Genomic DNA, 22,142 nt, shown 5'->3' with positions numbered 1-22,142 from the left:
TTACACAACACAGAACTGCACGCATTGTATTCTTCACCTGACATAATTAGGAACATTAAATCCAGACGTTTGAGAGGGGCAGGATATGTAGCACGTATGGGCGAATCCAGAAATGCATATAGAGTGTTAGTTGGGAGGCCGGAGGGCAAAAGACCTTTGGGGAGGCCGAAACGTAGATGGGAAGATAATATTAAAATGGATTTGAGGGAGGTAGGATATGATGGTAGAGACTGGATTAATGTTGCTCAGGATAGGGACCGATGGCGGGCTTATGTGAGGGCGGCAATGAACCTCCGGGTTCCTTAAAAGCCAGTAAGTAAGTAAGTATTGATTTAATTCCCAATATGCTCAATCAATTTAAGAGAACAGTGTATTATGACAATAATTGATAGAAGAAAATCGTTTTGTCCTTTAAATGTGCAGGAATTTGATCTGAACAAATGTAACTTTTCGTTCTGAAAATGAATTTCACAATGTCCGAAGACAGGTCTGAACCTCTCAAGTGATACTAAAATGGCATCATTTATGAGGCAAATAAACCAGGAGATTAAGGGATTAGTGTAGCCAGCTCCTTTTCCCCTCCATTGCATACAACGCCGACTAGCTACATATTCCACTGTAAGATGTACTGCCTGATAATAGATGTACATCCTGTGACACTAAGTGGTCGAAACTTCATTACCATCAAAACTATATACGAGGCGTGTCCAAAAAGTAAGTTTCTCTTGAGCCGTTTACAGAAAGAAAACACAATTTAATGGAAAGATTAACAGATAAAGCAATTGTTGAACTATATTATTTTAATGTACAGAAATACATATATTTCCATGCAGATATTCTGCGTCATCATACGATGAAAGAGTAATCCCGGTGCCGGAGAGAATTTTTCTCTGTTCCATTACTCTTTCATCGTATGATGACGCAGAATATTTGCATGGAAATATCATATGTACTTCGGTACATTAAAATAATATATATTATATGCGTAAATCACTTCGTTATTTAAGACGGCGCTTATTCCGTCGGATCCCGGCCAACTAGTCACTCATATCGAGTGCACCTCAGCACATGTGTGGACTTCAGTCCTACGTTCATAGACATCTATGACGTAGTGCAGAGGGCGGCCACTAGAGGGAACCCAGGAGTTGGAACTTAAACTGAGACGATTCTGTCCGACACCGGGATGGGTATCCGGTGTGGCTTAGTGGATAAAGCATCAGCACGTAGAGCTGAAAACCCGGGTTCAAATCCCGGTGCCGGAGAGAATTTTTCTCTGTTCCATTACTCTTTCATCGTATGATGACGCAGAATATTTGCATGGAAATATCATATGTACTTCGGTACATTAAAATAATATATATGATATGCGTAAATCACTTCGTTATTTAAGACGGCGCTTATTCCGTCGGATCCCGACCAACTAGTCACTCATATCGAGTGCACCTCAGCACATGTGTGTACTTCAGTCCTACGTTCATAGACATCTATGACGTAGTGCAGAGGGCGGCCACTAGAGGGAACCCAAGAGTTGGAACTTAAACTGAGACGTTCTGTCCGACATCGGGATGGGTATCCGGTGTGGCTTAGTGGATAACACATCAGCACGTAGAGCTGAAAACCCGGGTTCAAATCCCGGTGCCGGAGAGAATTTTTCTCTGTTCCATTACTCTTTCATCGTACAATTATTGAACTATTTTTCAACATATTGCCCACCGGAATTGAGACATTCGTCATACCATGGGATCGACAGAGAGGTGCAGACGGCTGTCACACACTGGTTCCGATCCCAGGCGGGGCAGACTTTTACAAGCACAAGGATAAAAAAATTTGATCTCACGTTATGACAGTAGGGAACATGTAGAAAAATAGTTATAGTGCAATAATTGCTTTATCTGTTCCAATAAATCTTTCCATGAAACTGTGTTTTCTTTCTGTAAACGGCCTAAGAAAACTTACTTTCTGGACGGCGCTCGTAAAATAAATGAAGTACACTAATCTGCAGTGATGTAATAATATTTTTAAAAATACATATTTAAAATTTAACAATTAATTTGTAGCTTATGATACAGCAGGTAACAAACATTATAGTTAGTACAATAGCCAAACGTACAAAATTCTGCACAAATTAGTCTTTTACTTGGTTATTTAACGACGTTGTATCAACTATGGGGTCATTTAGCTTCGATGGGATTGGTGATAGCGAAATGAGGCCGAGGATTCGCCATAGATTACGAGACATTTGCTCAGCCCAAGCGGGAATCGAACACGCGCCCGAGTGCAACTCCGAATCGGCAGGCAAACGCCTTAGCCGACTGAGCTACACAGGCACGAAAAAAATAATAAAAAAGATACGATCATTAGGAGCGAATCTGTGGCAATTTATTTCTAATTTTTCACACAAAACAACCGTATTCCCTAAATACGATAAAAGATATTATTATATAGTAGTTTTATCTGATGAGTAGACTTCGTGGAATTGCCACGAGAATCGTAAGGTTTACTGCGCACGTGGTATAGACTGTATGAGAAGGGGGCGTGCAAAGGATGGAGTATGCCTCTAATGTAAACACTGAGCAGTATACTGCAGTTACAATAAAACCTGTATCCTGCAGTCAAGAAATATAACGAATGATCATTGAAGTAGGAAATGTCTAAACATGTATAGTGAGATATATAATGTAAGATACTCGCATCATCCTTGAATATTTGCATTGCAGTGAAGAGTTACGTACATTTTGAGCGACTGCAAAGTAATCCCCTCCGATAGTCACTTAAACAGTTTTTATATTGGGAAAATGTACGTTCAACATCACACGATGTAATAGGTGCATATTTGAAGAACGGAAAGTCACTACATTTTAGTACACCAACTTCAGATGTCTTGTCGTGACCTGATGGTACATTATTTATAATATGATGTTGTGAATAGGCAGAATTTTTAGCAATAATGTTTCTCAACTTACATTTCACTTTTTCTCAAATTAGTGAATTGTTAATTTGGATATCGGTTTGTGATACTTTATCCACTATATTAACCCAGATCAGCCCAAACATTTTTTGTGATAAAAATACAATAGCACATTAGTTACTCTCAAAAATCGGTTAAATGATGTTGAAATAAACTGAAACAAGGAACGTATATTTTCTAAAGCTAACAAATACTACCAACATTATCGCACAACTTATAAAATGTCCCTAACACCAACAATGACATAATATTCGAAGGCACTGCAACTGTCCTTAAAAAAGGACGGTGGGAAAATCTGGGTTAAGAGCTTCTGAGAATTGAAGTTTAGACGATTCTAACAGGATGATGCTTTTGGACACGATTTTAAAATTAGAATCAATGAACAGAATATCTTGCAATAGCTGTTCAGAAGGCAATGATTTTACAGCTGCAACATCGGAACTGTCTGTGCTATTCAATGCATCAATTACCTCCATTATTTTGCCGTAATGTTCTGCATAATAATTAACAGCGTCCAACCACGTTCCCCAACGGGTCAAGACTGGCTGCGGGGGTAAGGGTATTCCAGAGGCAATTATTTGCAACAGCAACACTCTCATTGTAGTAGGTTTGAATGAATTCTTGTCTGCACTGAACAAATGTTAAGCTTTGACTATTCCAACCACAGTAATGCAAAAACAAGTGCTTACTTAGGTATGCATTAGCTGTAGCTGCTCTATCTATTTGGACCGGTCACAATTCTTAATACGAACTGCTTATACTACGAGACCGGGCGGTAGCTCACCTCCTCTATACTACCGTACATCGGCAACCTGATTGCATGCTGCGTGTGGCAATTCAACGAAGTCTACTGATGAGTATAAGAGTAATTCTTTATAATAGCCTGGGAACAGTTCATACTTTGATGAAAAAGAAGAATAACAAGATTAATAATGTACCTAATTCAGCAACAGTGTGTCCAACAGACCTACAGTAGAAATTGCACAGAGTTTCACAAAACAAAATAACTTCCCTTACTGCTAGAAGCTTACATCTGGGTTGCGTGTACCTTAACCCGACCTATATGTATATACATCGATCTGTAGCGTGATTGTTAGCGATAGCATTTTTTTCGTAACCGGGGCAACGAGTAGAAATAATTTCTACAAATGCCACGGAGACTTCCGTATTTCTGTTGTCTTTTAGTATTCATGGGTTTCTTTCAATTTATGACTGCATACATATGGTTAAAAATTAATTGGTGTGTAGATATAAACAATACGCTTAAAAACTGCTCCTAGTTCTCTAAATCAATCTAAAGCTTGACTCAATATGTGGACAATTTACAACACTCCATTCCAGTTCTTCATCAAACTCCCCTCGTCAAGTTGGTAGCAGTTAAAGGCAGGAATGCATTAGCACGAGTTTAAAAAGGGTTAGTTCTCGCGTGAGTCATGTCCGAATGGGCTTGAATGAAGATCAATCGATGGTGTGTAACACTCTAACAATGAAATATCTGATGGACGCATCCATCCAACTTGTTGCACCATATTTGATGTGTTGGGGTTGTGGAGTCACAGGTTGCGCACCAGAATTGTTACACACGAGGCAATAAGTGGACAAAAGCGAATCGTGTAAAGCAGCAATAATAGTAGCAAGGGGTCGAAAAGGTTTACTTCATTGTGACGGGCAAATAATTTTATGGCCAACAGTATTTTGTCTTCAATGTTAAACTCTTCTCTTGTTAATTAATATTTGAGGAGAAAAATTCTCTCCGGCGCCGGGGATCGAACCCGGGTCCTTAGTCCTACATACCAAGCGCTCTGACCACTGAGCTACGCCGAATTCAGTCCACAGCACCGGACCGAACCTTCCTCCTTCGAGGTTTCCCTTTGTGGCCTGACTCCAAGTTAAGGCTGGTTCACAATAAACCGGAAACGAGAATCGGAACGAAAACGAAAACGGTAAAATTATTAATATGTATACATTTAAATGTGAGCATTCACAATTAACGAAAAGCTTGCCGGAGCCCGAGATCGGGAACGGAGAGTTGGCCAAGTTTCAACTTTGGCGTTCACGTTTCCGATCACAGCCCACTAGATTAATTCTATTGCTATCTAAAAGCTATTTCGTCGTCGTATATTTTGTAGCAAGAAGACCGTGACATAACCTATGCATTATTTTGTTCTGTGCTGTGCATCATGGAGCAAGTTTTATTTGATGAGATTCTAATATTGAAATCCTCACGTTTACGATAAGCGGCGCGCCTCGTATAAAGATGAGAAAATGAAGGAGAATACGTGGCTTTCAATAGCTGCTTCTTTGAACACCGATCGGAAGCGAATCATATTTTATTACTGTATTGGTTGTATTACACACTACATATTCACGCTTCAATTCAATAACTACTGTTGTGTTCATTTTTGTTCTATTACAAATGTTTCTTCTCTAATTATTTTACGTTATGGTAGACTTAAAATAGGTTGTGATAATAAAGATGCATGGGCATATTTATAGTACCGTACCTAATGAAATGTTTCAGTTGAAATTTCGAAGTTGGTTAACATGTGTTTATGTTGGCTGCCTTGTACTCATGAGAGAACGCCATTGGTCAATTATAAACAAATAACATCAGAATGCGTAATATCGACTTTACATATCGTTATTGACATACATATCGATATGCATAGTCGTCTACGTTCTCGGTTTATTGTCAATCAAAAATTTTCATATTCACGTCCTCTGCTTCTCGTTTTCATTCTGGTCCTCGTTCCCGGTTTATTGTGAACCAGCCTTTAGACATATACGTTGACGTTTTATGTCCAAGTCGTGATGGTAATATATTCCCACCACGGTCCAAGTCAACTGCCATTATACAAGAGAAGGAGAGTTCGATCCGGTGCTCTGGATTGAATTCGGCGTAGCTCAGTGGTCAGAGCGCTTGGTACGTAGAACGAAGGATCCCGGGTTCGATCCCCGGCGCCGGAACGAATTTTTCTCCTCAAATATTAATTGTCAATATTACAGAGATTATTCTGTACTACAAATTAATAAAATCTTTAATATTCTTCTCTTGTTGCTAAAAAAATTGCAAACCTGTACCTGCATTAATGCATGTCAGATGAATGTTGATCGGAAACGGAAAAGAATGAAGTGGATTATAATATGATCGATGTAAAGTTAGAAAAGACGAGACGAAATCGTTATTCTGTTATGCACTCTAAATAGGCGTGTATCGCATACTATTTTTTGCACGATCATATTTTTAAAATTACAAATACTGTATAATTTTTACGATTTTTATATCGGAAATATAGAATAATAATTGTAATTTATGGTACAAGTGATTAAAATTAGATTTTATCCGCGATTGGAAAATTTAGCGCCCGAAGCGAAGACGAGAGTGATAATTTTCATGGGTGCATAAAATTGGTTTACTCTCGTATGCTATACAATATTTTATCCATTACTGGTATCTGAATTTCATTAAGGGGTTAGGTACAGCTTACAATAGTAAAATGTTCGGAAATATTCAACATTTTTTTCCCTCCATTACCGTATCTTGCACAATAATGAAAATTGGTATGTGTAAAACACTGTCCTTATGATATATGAAAATATATATTTACGATTTAATTTTTTTTTTCAAAATTCAAAATGGTGGCAGTTCACTGTGCAGTGATGAAGCGTTTCCCTCATAACTCATACTTACTTACTTACAAATGGCTTTTAAGGAACCCGAAGGTTCATTGCCACCCTCACATAAGCCCGCCAGCGGTCCCTATCCTGTGCAAGATTAATCCAGTCTCTATCATCATACCCCACCTCCCTCAAATCCATTTTAATATTATCCTCCCATCTACGTCTCGGCCTCCCTAAAGGTCTTTTTCCCTCCGGTCTCCCAACTAACACTCTATATGCATTTCTGGATTCGCCCATACGTGCTACATGCCCTGCCCATCTCAAACATCTGGATTTAATGTTCCTAATTATGTCAGGTCTCTATCCGCAACCTGAGGACGCGCCATGCCGTGGTGATTCCCTCATAACTCATAAACTTGTTAACTTTTTCATGTTCTCTCTCTTTTATTTTATTGCTGAAACTCATGTTTACAATATCATGCTCTTTGAACTACATTCCTTAATAAATAATATTTTTTTTTATTTTGTGTTAGAAGAAAATACTGATATTTGAACAAGAATTAATTTTTTATCAAAGATAGAGAAGTGATCTTGCATCATATTGTAGATATGACAAGCATAAATACACACAAAAAAATTTATCACAGAATGTTGGATAGTTTTTTAGTTATGTGGGAAAAGCTTCATCACTGCACAGTGAACTGAATTTTGAAAAAAAAAAATGTAAATAATTTTTTTAAATCGTAAAAATATTTTTTTTTTTCATATAGCAGGACAGTGTTTCACACTTATTAATTTTCATTATTGTACAAGATACAGTAATCGAGGAAAATAAAATGTTAAATATTTCCTAAATTTTACTGCTGTAAGCTGTACCTAATCCCTTAATGTGGTGTTTAGATTTAATTTCAAATTATAGTTCTTTTGCTTGTTATGTGTCTTGCGTGAAGAAGTTATAAATGAATTACTTTATGGAATTTTATTGCTGCTAATGTGTTGGTTGTCAAGGACAGAGTGATTTTAAAAAATAAATCCCCAACATGTGTTATTTTTGCGAAAAAATTATCCTCATTGCGAGATCTATCGATCCCCAGAGTTTGTTGTAGAGGTCACAGATCACCCTGTATATTAATGGAATCAAAAGTGAATGATAAATGTGACTGCATGAAATATAGAGAAAGGTTTTCAATTATTTTAAAGTAATGATCCAATTAACCAATCGAAATTAATGGGTTACATTATCCTTTGTTTATACGACGTTTGATCAACTTCTGTTCATTTGTTGCAAGTTATGATATAGGACTCTAGCTCAAATAGAGTATGCAGGTAGGATCAATTTACAAAGCTTGTTTACCTAACAAGTTAATGAACCCTTTAAGCGAACAGTCTTGTAATTTCATTTCGTGGACAACAGATGTCATTACTTAATGTTGACCTGGAGCAACCTGATCACAGCTCTCGCCATCATTAAAACCTCCATATCGATCCTAAGACGTGGCCGGAACCAAGGCACTGCTCTCGTATCGTTCACAAAAGACGGATTACGCACGCTAACTGCCTACGAAATGATTGCGGAGAGAACCAAGTTGGAATCAATAAGGCAATTTGCTAATGCGTCATCGCCAGGATCCGTCTGTCATCTTTCATTACCCGCTTTTCTACAAAAGTAATAAATTAGTTGAAAATGCGATTATTGGTTGCAAAAATGTACAGAATTTTTGGGAACTAAGAAGAAGTTTCACCCCTATTGTATCTGCGTGGTCTAGATAATCAACGTATCACACAAACGGTCAGGGTTCAAGTCCCGGTCAGACCAACCCATACGGTGACTGAATGGTCGGATCTCCAGCCCGTATATATTTAGCTATAAATTTACTTATTCATTCATTTATTTATAAATTCACTTATTTATATATTAATTTTTAACAAAATAATCTGCCCTCAATGAGGGTGATCATAAAGATGCAGAATAAAAGCCTACAGAATAATTTAGAAAGACAAAAAAATAATAATAATAAATACAGGAATTGTTTACTAAAAAATGCAAACCCAATAGAATCATCAATGACCAAAATATAAATGGTAATACTTATACATTTATTTACTTATTTATTTATATACTTATTTATCTATTTACTTTTACTTATTTATTAGTTACATATTAATTTACTTATATATTTATTTACTTATATATGTATACATATATATATTTATTTATTTTCATTCACTCATTTATTTATACATTTACTAATTTATTGACATATATTTATTTACTAATTTTTTTATTTATATATTTATTTACACATTTATTTATTTATTTATTTACTCAATTATTTATACATTTACTAATTTATTGACATATATTTATTTACTAATTTATTTATTTATTTATTTATTTACTCAATTATTTATACATTTACTAATTTATTTATTTATATATTTATTTACACATTTATTTATTTATATTTTTATTTACACATTTATTTATTTATTTATTTATTTATTTATTTATTTACTCAATCATTTATACATTTACTAATTTATTGACTTATATATATTTACTTATTTATTTATGTACTTATTTATTTATTTACTTATTTATTTATTTATTTACTTATTTATCTATTTATTTATTTATTTACTCAATTATTTATATATTTACTAATTTATTGACTTATATATTTATTTACTTATTTATTTATTTATATATTTACTTATTTATGCATTCATTCAATCACTCATTTATTTATACATTTACTAATTTATTACCATATATTTATTTACTAATTTATTTATTTATCTATTTATTTATTTATTTACTCAATTATTTATACATTTACTAATTTATTGACTTATATATTTATTTACTTATTTATTTATTTATTTACTTATTTATGCATTCATTCAATCACTCATTTATTTATACATTTACTAATTTATTGACATATATTTATTTACTAATTTATTTATTTATTTGCTTATTTATTTATTTACTTATTTATCTATTTACATATTTATTTACTTACTTATTTATTTACATATTTATTTATTTACTTATTTACTTATATATTTATTTATTTATTTATTTATTCATTCATTCACTCATTTATTTATACATTTACTCATTTATTTACTTATGTATATTTTTTTGCTTACTTATTTACTCTGTTGGAGTTAAGGCCATCAGATCTTCTCTTTCACACCACCAGAAAAAAATTAATGTACAATAGACAGTTTTCTAATATTTAAAACCTCGTAACTTCGTTAAAATTGTTATAAATATAAAATAAATGCATGGCCGTTGCTGGCCTCACGTCCACATGTCTCAACAGAGGTGAACGATCATCCAACTAGAATGGAGGTGTTGTGTGGTCAGCACGATAATCCTCCAGCCTTTCAGTTGGCTCACGGAGCCGGATTTCGTTACTTATCGCATCTCCCCAAATTCATCACGGTGCTGGGTGGACACCAATTCCATACACTGGCCGAAATTTTATGAGAAAATTCCTTCCCTATGAGGACTCGAACCAGCGTGCATTCCGTAACGTTAGTCCAAGGCATGATGCTTTAGTTAACGACACTACGGCGCGGGACACAAATTTATTATTCAAACACACTCCGAGGACTGTTGCAGAAGAAAATTATACTTTTCTCGGTTTAAATATTCAGTTGCCATGGTACAGACAATGAATTTGTTCAAACACAACTGCTTTACATAAAAGCTAATTTTATTGTTTTGGGATGAGACTTTATCAATTTATAATCTTAATTCATTGTTAACTTTTTAGGATCTTTTAGTGCTTTTTAGTCGACCTCACAGATGAAGTCACTTCCCCAACAAAATGACGTTGAAACAGGAACTCAACAATAGTAAAAACGGCCTACTGATATACCCAAAAGATCCTACACATGCGATATGACCACAGATGTTGAAGCAAGTATAAATAAACTTAACAAATTGATCTTTTGAAGAGGTGTAGAAGTTCAAATATCTTGGAGCAACAATAACAAATACAAATGATACTCGAGAGGAAATTAAGCACAGAATAAATTTGGGAAATGCCTGTTATTATTCGGTTGAGAAGCTTTTATCATCCAGTCTGCTGTCAAAAAATCTGAAAGTTGGAATTTATAAAACAGTTATATTACCGGTTGTTCTGTATGGTTGTGAAACTTGGACTCTAACTCTGAGAGAGGAACATAGGTTAAGGGTGTTTGAGCTAAGAGGGATGAAGTTACAGGAGAATGGAGAAAGTTACACAACACAGAACTGCACGCATTGTATTCTTCACCTGACATAATTAGGAACATTAAATCCAGACGTTTGAGATGGGCAGGGCATGCAGAACGTATGGGCGAATCCAGAAATGCATATAGAGTGTTAGTTGGGAGGCCGGAGGGAAAAAGACCTTTGGGGAGGCCGAGACGTAGATGGGAAGATAATATTAAAATGGATTTTAGGGAGGTAGGATATGATGATAGAGAATGGATTAATCTTGCTCAGGATAGAGACCAATGGCGGGCTTATGTGAAGGCGGCAATGAACCTCCGAGTTCCTTAAAAGCCAGTAAGTAAGTAAGTATAAATAGACTTAACAGAAAAAAAATACAGTTATGGAATTGTAAATCCACAATACCGTGACACTAAAAGCAACGATGATGAATGACATCACGATGACGAAGAAGAAGAAGAAGAAGAAGAAGAAGAAGAAGAAATTACATTTCTACTCGCTGTGCTTCGAACTCTAGACCTTGAAGTGTAAAACTAACAGTCCGTAAATTTGGTTAACGTTAAGCTAGTCTTATATAATGAATTACATCAGAAAATTTTGTCGTCAGTTGCTGATAAAGGCGTCAGTTTTCACTAGATGAACAGTTAACACGGAGTTCTTGCAACAATCTGAGAGAAGGAACTCTGTGTGAAGTTTGAAGTAGGTTATTACAATGAAAGTTATAAAGTAATTTTCCACAATATGAAACCACTTTATGGCTGAAGCTGTAACTTTTTTTGTCTAGTAGATGGAGTCTTGAGCTCACTTGATTCGTTTTGTTTCCAAGAAACCGGGTGAAGCCATCGGATGTACTATTTTTATAAGCCAGGATGCCAAAATCGATTACATATAACTCATAAATCACTCTTTAAATATGAAATTAACTTTATACGTAAACAAATTCCATTATGTATTAGGCGTATCCATAGCAACCATACCACAGGAATTCCATTAGTTTAGTTCTCTACAATTTACATAGTTGGCGCCACGAATGTTATTACGATTGATAGCAGCAGATATCGGATATTTCAACCGCATGCCAAAAGAGGATATCTTCACTGATTACATTAATAATAATACTAATAATAATAATAATAATAATAATAATAATAATAATAATAATAATAATAATAATAATCCCTCTTGCAGCAAGGAATATCAATTCTTCCTTACACAATATTCCAGTGATTCTGTAAACATACTCATGTTGTTAAAATATCGCCGCATAAATTATATCGGCAGTGACGTAATAGTAGATATGTTATTTATGCAACTTGCTTGTAAAGTGAAATTTCTTAACACGAGTGCTGAAATTACAAGAAGTACACGCCACACACAAGTTGCATACACACAATTTTGTTTATTACCGTAACAAAAAGACTTGTCCCTATGGAAACAGAATGCTATTATTGTAGTATTAATGTTATACAGGGTGATTCAATAAAAGCATCCAGAATTAAACAAGAAAAAGGAGATGCTATGCAGAACATTTTGAGAGAGACAACTTGGGGTCCGCGAAGTCAGGTTAAGGAGATATGGGCTTAAACATGGCTGTCTCAATGTCTTACTGTTTTTCATATTATCTACAGGGCGATTAAAAAAATGTGAACACTTATATGGATGAATATCGTCGTTGTTCCTGCAATAACTCCTATGTGACATATTTATTGATTTTCAGATTTTTGCGCTATTAAATAACTTAAATAGTGATACAGCAAATAATAATAAAATCTCCTATATGTAATTAGATTTCTTTGTTTCGAAAACGTAAGAATTCACAATCCCCTATGTACGGCTGCCATAGGATGAATACATGTGTTTTTTTTCTTCCTACTGGAAAATTTTATATTTTGCACATAGGAGTTATTGCAGGAACGACAATATATTGTGATTCAAATAAACACCTTTATTATTACACAACGGACTTCAGTTCGTCTCCATGGAAACCATGGAGATATCATGGCCTTCTATGATCTACTATTTGTATCTATACTAATAATAAATATGTAGCCGAAATTTTTCTGGTAATTTTCGACTTTCCAAAAATAATTGGTCCTAACATATATAATTAACCACCCTGAAACCGAAAATCGCTTTTTTGAAATTTCTGTTTGTATGTCTGTCTCTGTATGTCTGTCTGTCTGTCTGCCTGTCTGTATGTTTGTTACCTTTTCACGCAATAATGGCTGAACCGATTTCGATGAAAATTGGAATATAAATTAAGTTCGTTGTAACTTAGATTATAGGCTACACGGCATTCAAAATACGTTATTTAAAAGGGGGGTTATAAGGGGGCTTGAATTAAATAAATCGAAATATCTCGCTTATTATTGATTTTTGTGAAATATGTTACATAAGAAACGTTTCTATAAAAATGATTTCTGATAAGTTTTATTCTCTGAAAAATTCTGATAGGACTGATATTTAATGAGATAAATGAGTTTTAAAATTAAAATAACTGCCATCTAAGGCGGTGTATTGAAATAAAAAACAAATGACTTCGTCTATAAGGGGCCTTGGACACAACAATCGAAAGCTATGAAACATAGCCTACAGACAATGTTTCTGTGTTTGTATGGTAATATCGGAAGCTAAATTAACCGATTTGTATAATTAATTATTATTTCATCATTGGAAAGTGTAGTTTCTCTGGATGGACATAATGCTATAATGTTATTACAGTAACTTGTGAGTGAATTGAGGACAGGCAAGATTAAAATAGTTTCTTATGCACAGAAAACTTGGATTATTCTGTATATTCATTTCCTGTATTTCTTATAATAATGTTTACGAACATATTCATTTTTATCTCAGAGAATTAACGAACAACGAGAGTGTATTGATTTAGTATGCAGTAATAGTACAGTTACCCTGAAAAAGAATGAGACGATTCTTGGTCGTCGGAAGTTAAAGTTCTACAGCGCGGTTCACTCGATATCGACGTAGGGATACATAACATGACAGATAGTACAAGAATTGTTACAAGGACCACAACAAGGACAAGGACCAGAATAAGGATCACGAAGAAGACTGCCATTTAAGGCCAGGATTTCACAACATAGCTCGAGTCCCAAAATATCATTGCTTCACTGTACCGAATGGCAAATGCCTGCTAAGGGATCTACATTCTGGACTGCTGCTATCACTGTCTTGTCTCGGTAGCTCATATAGTAGCGTGCCGGTTCCATTGTATAACCGAAACGACTCGTGTTCGATCCCAGGTAAAACTTACTTTTTATTGAGGTGTAATTAATTTGTTCAGAGTTCCTCGACTGTCTAATTTGTCGAAATATATGGAATAATTTATGCCCAATTTCTGGGTCTTACAAGTGGGCTGAACCTCGTCAAAAAAAATAAATCTTACTTGGAAGTTAAAAGTATTCTTCCTCAAACAAAAATCATAAGAAACAAAAAGAGACCTGTTAACTTAAAATCTTGTCCACATGCCATCAGCTTCTATTACAGCTCTAAGTCGATCCAGCATGGATGTCACGAGATTGTGGAATAAGTTCTGATCCCCGGCGAGATCTTCCCAGGTGTCAACAACTTGATCCCACAATTCGTCTCGATTTCGAGGGCGTCGGTGGGCATAGGTGGCAATACTTCTCTTTTTCAATTCCGCCCATAAATTTTCGATGACATTCAAATCAGGTGACTTCGGAGGCCAATTAATGATTTCGATCTCGGGTCTCCTTTGAAACCATCTTTGAATGCTTGCAGCATAGTGCACGGGATGGTTATCCTGCTGGAACAGCAATGTTCCTTCGGGAAAACGTTCTCGGGCGGAGGGAAGGAATATATTTTCCAGAATGTGCTCGTAAGTTTCCGCATTAAACCGGCCATCGATGCGTTCTATAACGCCAGGTCCATCGTAAGACATCCACCCCCAACACGATATGCTAAAGCGCCCCGATCTTTCACGTCGGTGCACATAGCGCTGATCATGTCGGAGACCATCCTCACGATAGACACGGACAGGACCTTCGTAATCACTCGAGATGGTTGTTTCGTCGGAGAAAATTACATTTCTCCAATCGAAATCCACTCGATTGGTAGCGAAGGCAAGACGGTCGACAGCTTGTGCTTCCCCCAATATTTCCATTTGCGCAGCCCTCCGGCTCCTAATACCGCGGTTCCTCAACCTGCTGATCACAGTCTGTGAAGAGCCGGGAAAGTTAGATGCTGCTCTTATTTCGTTAGCAGTCAGAAAGGGGTCCTGTCGAACTGTCTCGAATAAAAGAGCATCCTCTTCCAATGAAGAAATCCGCGGACGCCCAGGAATAGGGCGATTTTCGACCTCCCCAAAATTTTGGTAACGATGAACCCATCTCGCGGCTGTACTTCCAGGAACACCGACCAAACGGCCAGCAGATCTAGCCCCATATCCAGCCTCAACTAGAGCTATAACTCGCTGTCTCATGTCACGTCGGTTCGCCATTACGATGAGAAATGAGAGATGACGATAATACTTTAGTGTAGACAATGACTATTTAACATGATATAGAATTATTGAAATAAGAGGCATCTTGCATAGTAAGAGTTAATAAATCAACCCTAAATTAAATATCTAAATAACAGGATATAACAGGAAGTCCAATTGTTGCGAAACTAATCAAATTAAATCTAATTACATTAAATAAACAAACCCCAAGTTATGACACCACATTGCTACAGCTAAATTGTATGTTATTAACATAAGCATTGAATAGGTCCGTGGTTGTGCGTTGGACGACAAAACCAAACATCGAAAGTTCGAATCTTGCCGAGGAATGTAACTTCTTGCTTTTTATAATGTAAATCAGACTTATAACTACAATCATTCATATTTCTTACATTATTTATTAATATTTATAGCCAACATTGAATTTGTAAAGAAAAGACTTTAGAAATCTCATATGGAATTTGTGATCTGTAGTGACATAAACATAGATTATCTCTCGGAACTTTTCCGTAAAAGTAAATTAAATTCACTCCTTGAAACTGGAAACCTTATTCGTAGGGTCATTTTCCCATAGCATACAAGCTGAAGTAACACAGCCATTGATAAACGTTTTGTACACAGAATTAGACTGAATTCCTATTCGACAGAACCTATAATCAATGGCTTGTCTGACCATGATAAACAAATCCCATGTGTTTCCAATGTCACTGAACAATTTCAAAATATTAATTTAAAAACTAAGAAAGGATCGTAATTGCTGTATCTAGTGATTATTTACATTTATGTCTACAAAATGAATCTTGGAAAAACACATATGATACTGGTACTACTGATATTAAGAGTAAATATATTGAATTTTTCACTTAATTTCATAATCACTTCAGTGGATGTTCTCCACTCAATGTTGTGAAAACATTCAAAAGTTAAAACATGTGGATAACGCAGGGACTTCAAAATCTCATGTATTAAAAAGAAGAATCTATATGTAATGAGTTGCAATGTAATGATCCTCATGTTCTTAAATACTGCAAGAAGTACAGTGTAATTTATCAAAAATTATGAAAGAGGGAAATAGAATATATTTGAATAGAAAAGTACAAAATTCAGATAATGCAATTAAACCTATTCGTAATATTATTAAATTTAAACTTGTAGATATCCTAAGAAAGAAAATATTTTTTCATTAAAACCAATGATTATAAAGTAGAGGATCCCAAATCTATTGCAAATTCTTTTAACGTATTATAGTATATAGTACAGAAATATTATTGACAACTTAAACATTCAAGATTTTGCAAAAGATACTGCAATTGCTTACTTAACAGATGCAGTTAATAATTAGTATTAATATATGTAATTAGTCAATAACTGCAACAGTGCTTTTTCATTCAATCATAACATGAATAAAATTGAATGCAAACACGTAGATAAAATAGTTAAAATTAACTGCAGGGGTGAGAATGAAATAATCCAAAGCCATACTTTTAACAAAAATTGTTTTGTGCGAGTGCATTTCTTACACATATGGGAAAGCTATTAATAAATTATTGTAATAATTACTCAACAAATGACATAGCCTAAAGACTCTAAACCTTTGTAAAAGTTTGTCTATTATTATATATTTTTTTAATTTCATTTTAATTGTTAGTTTTTAATATATATGCATTTACATTGCATATATGTGTGTGTATAAATGCATTCATTAGATTAACGTTTATAATATTATAACTTGTAATTTTGTATTGTTTGCGATCATTAACACTTAATGTCAGGACTTTGTAAAACTATATTTCAACGTGACTTAGCTATTTCAACGTTATTTAGACAAAAAGAAATTGTTGTGTAGACTAAGAATCGAACTCGCACTTTTCTACACAACACGCAGAAGTCTTACCGTCTGAGCTATGGAAACGACATGAAAGCTTTCCTTTCTGTGCGGAGTGTCGATCTAGTCATGAAGGTCCATTGTCGATTTAACTACACGATTTATGTATATATTTATCTTTTATTTACGTAATATTATCATATTTTTTGCAGTTTTTTAATTGAATTTCGGAACGATGCTAGTAACAAACCAAATAGCCTGAATTTAAGTAACTCAATATTCGTTATCTTGTGTATCGGTGCTCTGGTCTCCGATCATGCGCAGTGTCTTACATCTGAGACTTAGGAATATTCAATCGTCTCATCCTTTTCCAGGGAAACTGTACGTTAGCTTAGCAAACCATTATTTTATAATTCAAATTTTAACTATGCTCAATTGAATCGTGTTAAAATACATAAAATATATATGCAATAAATGCAATGCAAAAAAAATTGGGTAATGAGCCAAGCAGATTATGTTGCGCTGTTGTAAAAGTTGTTCCTCCTGAGATTCAAGAGCTCCCACAACAAATTAAAAACTTTCTAATTCCAGTACATCCGTTATCAACACACTTTTTACATAATATAATATAATATAATATAATATAATATAATATAATATAATATAACATAATATAACATAATATAATATAATATAATATAAACATAATAATAAAACTGTAGCCAAAATTTGTCTGTTAATTTTCGCTTTTCAAAAAATAATTGGTAATAACAATTATTAAGAAACATGTTAAAGGAATTGTCATTGCACCAAATGAGTGGTCTCTGGATCAAAATGATCGCATTTTAATATTCTAAATAGAATTTTAATTAAGTAACATATTAAACGATTTATCCTTCTATCAAACACTAATGTTCTCTGGATCAAATGTCCTATTTTCATTATGTAATTACTTTATATTTATTTCTAACGGGTGCAGCGGAGCGCACGGGTACGGCTAGTTTTTAACAAAATAAGACAGCAATGGGCTCAGTACAGTCATATAATTATTATCAACTGAATCACGCATATAAGTGTTTACTTTTTTTAATCACCTTGTATATTTAATATTTACATTAATTTACACGTAGACCTATTATTTATATTTTGAAACTATTTTCATATCATTTACAAATCTGAAGCTCGGACCATAAGTAAATATGACAGACACGAAATTACCTCCAGTGAAATCAAATGTTGAAGAACTGCGAGCTATACTAAATTAAACAGGATATAGACATTTAAAAAAATTGAAGTAGATGCTATTTTAGAGAACACTCAAAATTATTATAAACAGGAAAGGTAATCTCATGTACTCTAAATTCCACCTAGAAGAATATCACGCCAAGTAAATAAACTACCGTACTTTTGGAAAAAGGTCTTTGGGCCGTCCATTAATACAACAGAGTGGGATAGTTACAGATCACTAGGCCTAAAATATGACAGGAATAAGATGAATAAGAAGAAGCATTAACGGATCTGGGTAGTGATTTGGGGTGAACACCTCGATTTTTTTATTTTGTCTTTAAAAAAAGTACAAAACTTGCTCATTAAAATAGCTATGTTGTCTACTGGGTGTTCATTTCAAAGTGTGTCATGACTCACTGTTGACGAGTCAGCGATTTGAAGCGAGTTTCAGCTTTTGTGTCAGAGAAGTTGCCTATTAATCAAAGCGTTCAATCTGAACTTGAGAACGTGTACGGTATAACTTGAACGTCGTAGCAACAGATGGCGGTCTGTACGGTCTGTGTGCCACCATAACCTCTTTCGAACTGTGTTTTGCGCGGGCAAATCAAATGCTCCGTGTCCATGTTGACCGTCCAAGTTAATGTCAACAAATACTGTACGTAAGTAATCGTCTTAACCCTCTCCCCATATCCCGACAGTAAGAAAAAAACTCGCCTCAGTACGTGTTTCCAAACAGTTCACATTCCTGCCACTACAGGCGTTACCGTACGTATCGGTAAGTACTCTTCTGAATGAACGCCGTACTTGCTAGGCAACTTCTCTGGCAGATAAGTAATACACCTCTGCGGAAATGTAGGAAGATTGAATCCTCTCGGCTCATCGACTAGTCACGTGACGGCATAAGCGATCCATGACACACTTTGAACTGAACACCCAGTATATATATCAGGTGTTTCAGAACACCTATATCAACCTTTTTTTCTCGAAAATTATATGATACTGGTTGTTCATAAAAAATTTTTGATAACCAAAACCTTCGTAAAGAATCGATTGGTGGTAGTACCATTCCCCGTAACAAACCGGAAGTAGGGGTACCTGCGGTCATTGACGGTACCATTCAAAACTACTTTTAAAAAGAAGCAACTTTTACTCAAACTTTTTTTTTCTAACTTTTTTTGTTTACTCACAAAGCAACAAAAATGATATCGTCTGAGAAATGCTGTATTTTGTTTATGTACGTACACTCTTCATAGTACGTGTTCAAAATGTACGCCACCCTGTGCTAAACAATGTTCTGATCTCCTCCTAACATCCGTGATTCAACGGAGAACTTCAGCCAAGCTGAAAGACCCACAGGCTTCTCTAATTCTTTGTTTCATGCCTTATCTAGTTGTTGGACGCACCTCATAGAACATGTATTTAATTCTCCCCGACAAGAAGAAGTCATATGGAGCGAACTCAGGAGATCGGGCTGGACAAGCTACTGGTCCTCCTGGTCCAATCTATCGTAGGGGAAATAATCGGTTAATAACTCGCCGAGCCCTACTTAAAAGTAAGCCGGACAATGGGGGTATCTCTCCACATAATTTCTTTAAATTTGGCAGCTCCTATAATTCATACTTTTTTTTATTTTTAAACGAAGTTTTTCTTAAGTTAAGATGTTTCAAACTTATGTGCACTTTTCTCTGAAACTACTAAATCTATTTACATGATATTTTATACTGTTTTCTCAAGTATGTGTTCCACAAAGTAGATCTATAGGTTTATGAACCACATACAAAACATAAGTAAAGAAATATGCATTGAACAAGATGGCAAAAAAGTTATCAATTTATAATTTTTTTTTCTGTTTCACTAAGGGTGAAATATTTAACTAAATATTGCTTTACAATATACAATATACATTCTTTGACAACTTAAAAGTCATATGAGTGAAGACTGTAAAAAGTAATGTGCACTTGAAGTTCGAGGTGAATTTAGCAAAGTGGGAAAACACGATGCTGAGTGGGCGCTGGTCCCATACACTGGCCTAAATTTCACGAGAAAATTCCTTCCCATAAGGACATCTTTTTTTTTATTCGTACAAGGTGCTAATTAGTTGTATTTTATACTACTGAATGCAGAATGATTTATTGTGTAATCATGACAATTTTTATTCCGCTCTGAGCACTAAAAGCCATAGAAATATTGAACTGAACTATTTTAGTGAAATACTTCAATCGTACAGGAGTCACTACCTAGGCCCCTTAATCTTGGTTCATTGTGAATAGCTAAAGTTATATTCAGCTTTTTATTGCGATATGCAAGTTGTTTTTATTAATATCGCGTACCAGAAAGCTGAATCTTATACGCAACTCCGAATATTCCTCCAAAGACATTTCTTAAACAAATTCATGATGGAAACATAAAATGTTACTTCCTAAATCATTATTTTCTGTCTAAAAATTATACAGGGTTAGTTAAAAGTCCCGCACCACCTAAATAACTTTTGAAGCATACCGTTAAGTGACATGAAACTTGGTATGTGAGGATAACCATATACTAAGAATTCGATAGTGGTATTACCGAGTTTTTTCTACTTCCGGTTTAACTCTCTTATTTTAAATGGAACACCCAATATATTATTTTATTTTTGAATAGTACTCATTAAGAGCTTTTCAAAAACTACCCACACTTGATACTTCTGTACAAATTCAGTGTTACTAAGTCAAGAAAACAGAAAAGTGTATCGAATATTGAAATAATAAAATACTCCTTCCTTAACAAAAACAAAACAAAGCTAGCTCACCTTCTAAATTATGTGTTCAAATTGGTAGCCCTCAGCTGCTTTACTCGATCATAGAAGCCATTTAAGGAATGATTTAACCAGGCTTTAGGAATATCTTGCACCACTTCCATTTTTATTTAGCAATACTTTTTGAAAAGCTCTTAATGAGTCTTATTCAAAAAGAAAAATATATATTGGGTGTTTCATTTAAAATAAGAGAGTTGGAGTTACTTTCGGTTAAACCAGAAGTAGAAAAAAACTCAGTAATAGCATTATTGAGTTCTTAGTATATGGTTATCCCCACATACCAAGTTTCATGTCACTGAACCACATGCTTCAAAAGTTATTTAGGCGGTGCGGGACTTTTAACTAACCCTGTATATCACATCATACGTGTACAAACAGTGGTGTCCGCAATTGTTTCCCCTACAATTTCTATGTCTCTCGAACTTAGATACACACTGTATTTACTATGTTTATGTACTAGAGTGCTAAATTAAAAGAAAACCAATTTTTAGTACCATAATTTGGCTACGTTTGTGTAAATAAAGTATAATCTTACCTTAAGCGCTTCTTCATGGGAGACGGTGGAAAACGGTGTCCCATTAACTTCCAGAATGGTGTCTCCGGGACGCAAACCCGCGCGTTCCGCCACACTCCCCTCCTCAACTCTTGAGATGTACACGCCCACTCCTGCAAAGAAGATACAGAAATCAGTTAATCATGTTGATAAATGTGTTACAGCAACCGTCAGTTATGATGGCGGCCTCACTGAAATCCATTCTGCGCATATATAGGGTGATTCAATTATTATGAAACCATCTTGTTACATATATGTTACTGTATGGTAAGTGAATATAGATGTTTTCATTCATTACAACACAAATCAATCCACCAATTACACACACAATTATAACACTTCGCCAACTTGAAAGCCGCCGTGTGGAATACAACTTTGAAATTTAAAATGGGAAATTGGTCTGTGACAACTTCAAATTTTGTTACATTTTGTGACAAAACCGA

The 22,142-nt window shown here is 34.8% G+C and overlaps 1 protein-coding gene and 1 non-coding gene across 2 annotated transcripts in view; both read right to left on the bottom strand.

The window, feature by feature from the left end:
- LOC138709993 (whirlin-like) overlaps window positions 1-21,901 on the bottom strand; it is a 508,846-nt gene extending 486,945 nt beyond the window's left edge. Inside the window, exons 1-2 of the mRNA XM_069840671.1 lie at window positions 21,892-21,901; window positions 21,682-21,812 (exon numbers count right to left, since the gene is read on the bottom strand). Of these exons, the coding sequence (XP_069696772.1) occupies window positions 21,682-21,812; window positions 21,892-21,901 (141 nt within the window). The remainder of the gene's footprint in view (window positions 1-21,681; window positions 21,813-21,891) is intronic.
- On the bottom strand, window positions 4,720-4,792 carry TRNAT-UGU (transfer RNA threonine (anticodon UGU)). The gene has a single exon. It is a non-coding gene; the product is annotated as a tRNA-Thr (tRNA).
- Window positions 21,902-22,142: the final 241 nt, after the last annotated feature.

Source organism: Periplaneta americana, chromosome 12 (assembly GCF_040183065.1).
Source record: "Periplaneta americana isolate PAMFEO1 chromosome 12, P.americana_PAMFEO1_priV1, whole genome shotgun sequence".
NCBI classification, from domain to species: Eukaryota; Metazoa; Arthropoda; class Insecta; order Blattodea; family Blattidae; genus Periplaneta; species Periplaneta americana.
Note: the sequence above shows the minus strand (reverse complement) of the source record. Positions and strands in the feature narration are given on the sequence as shown.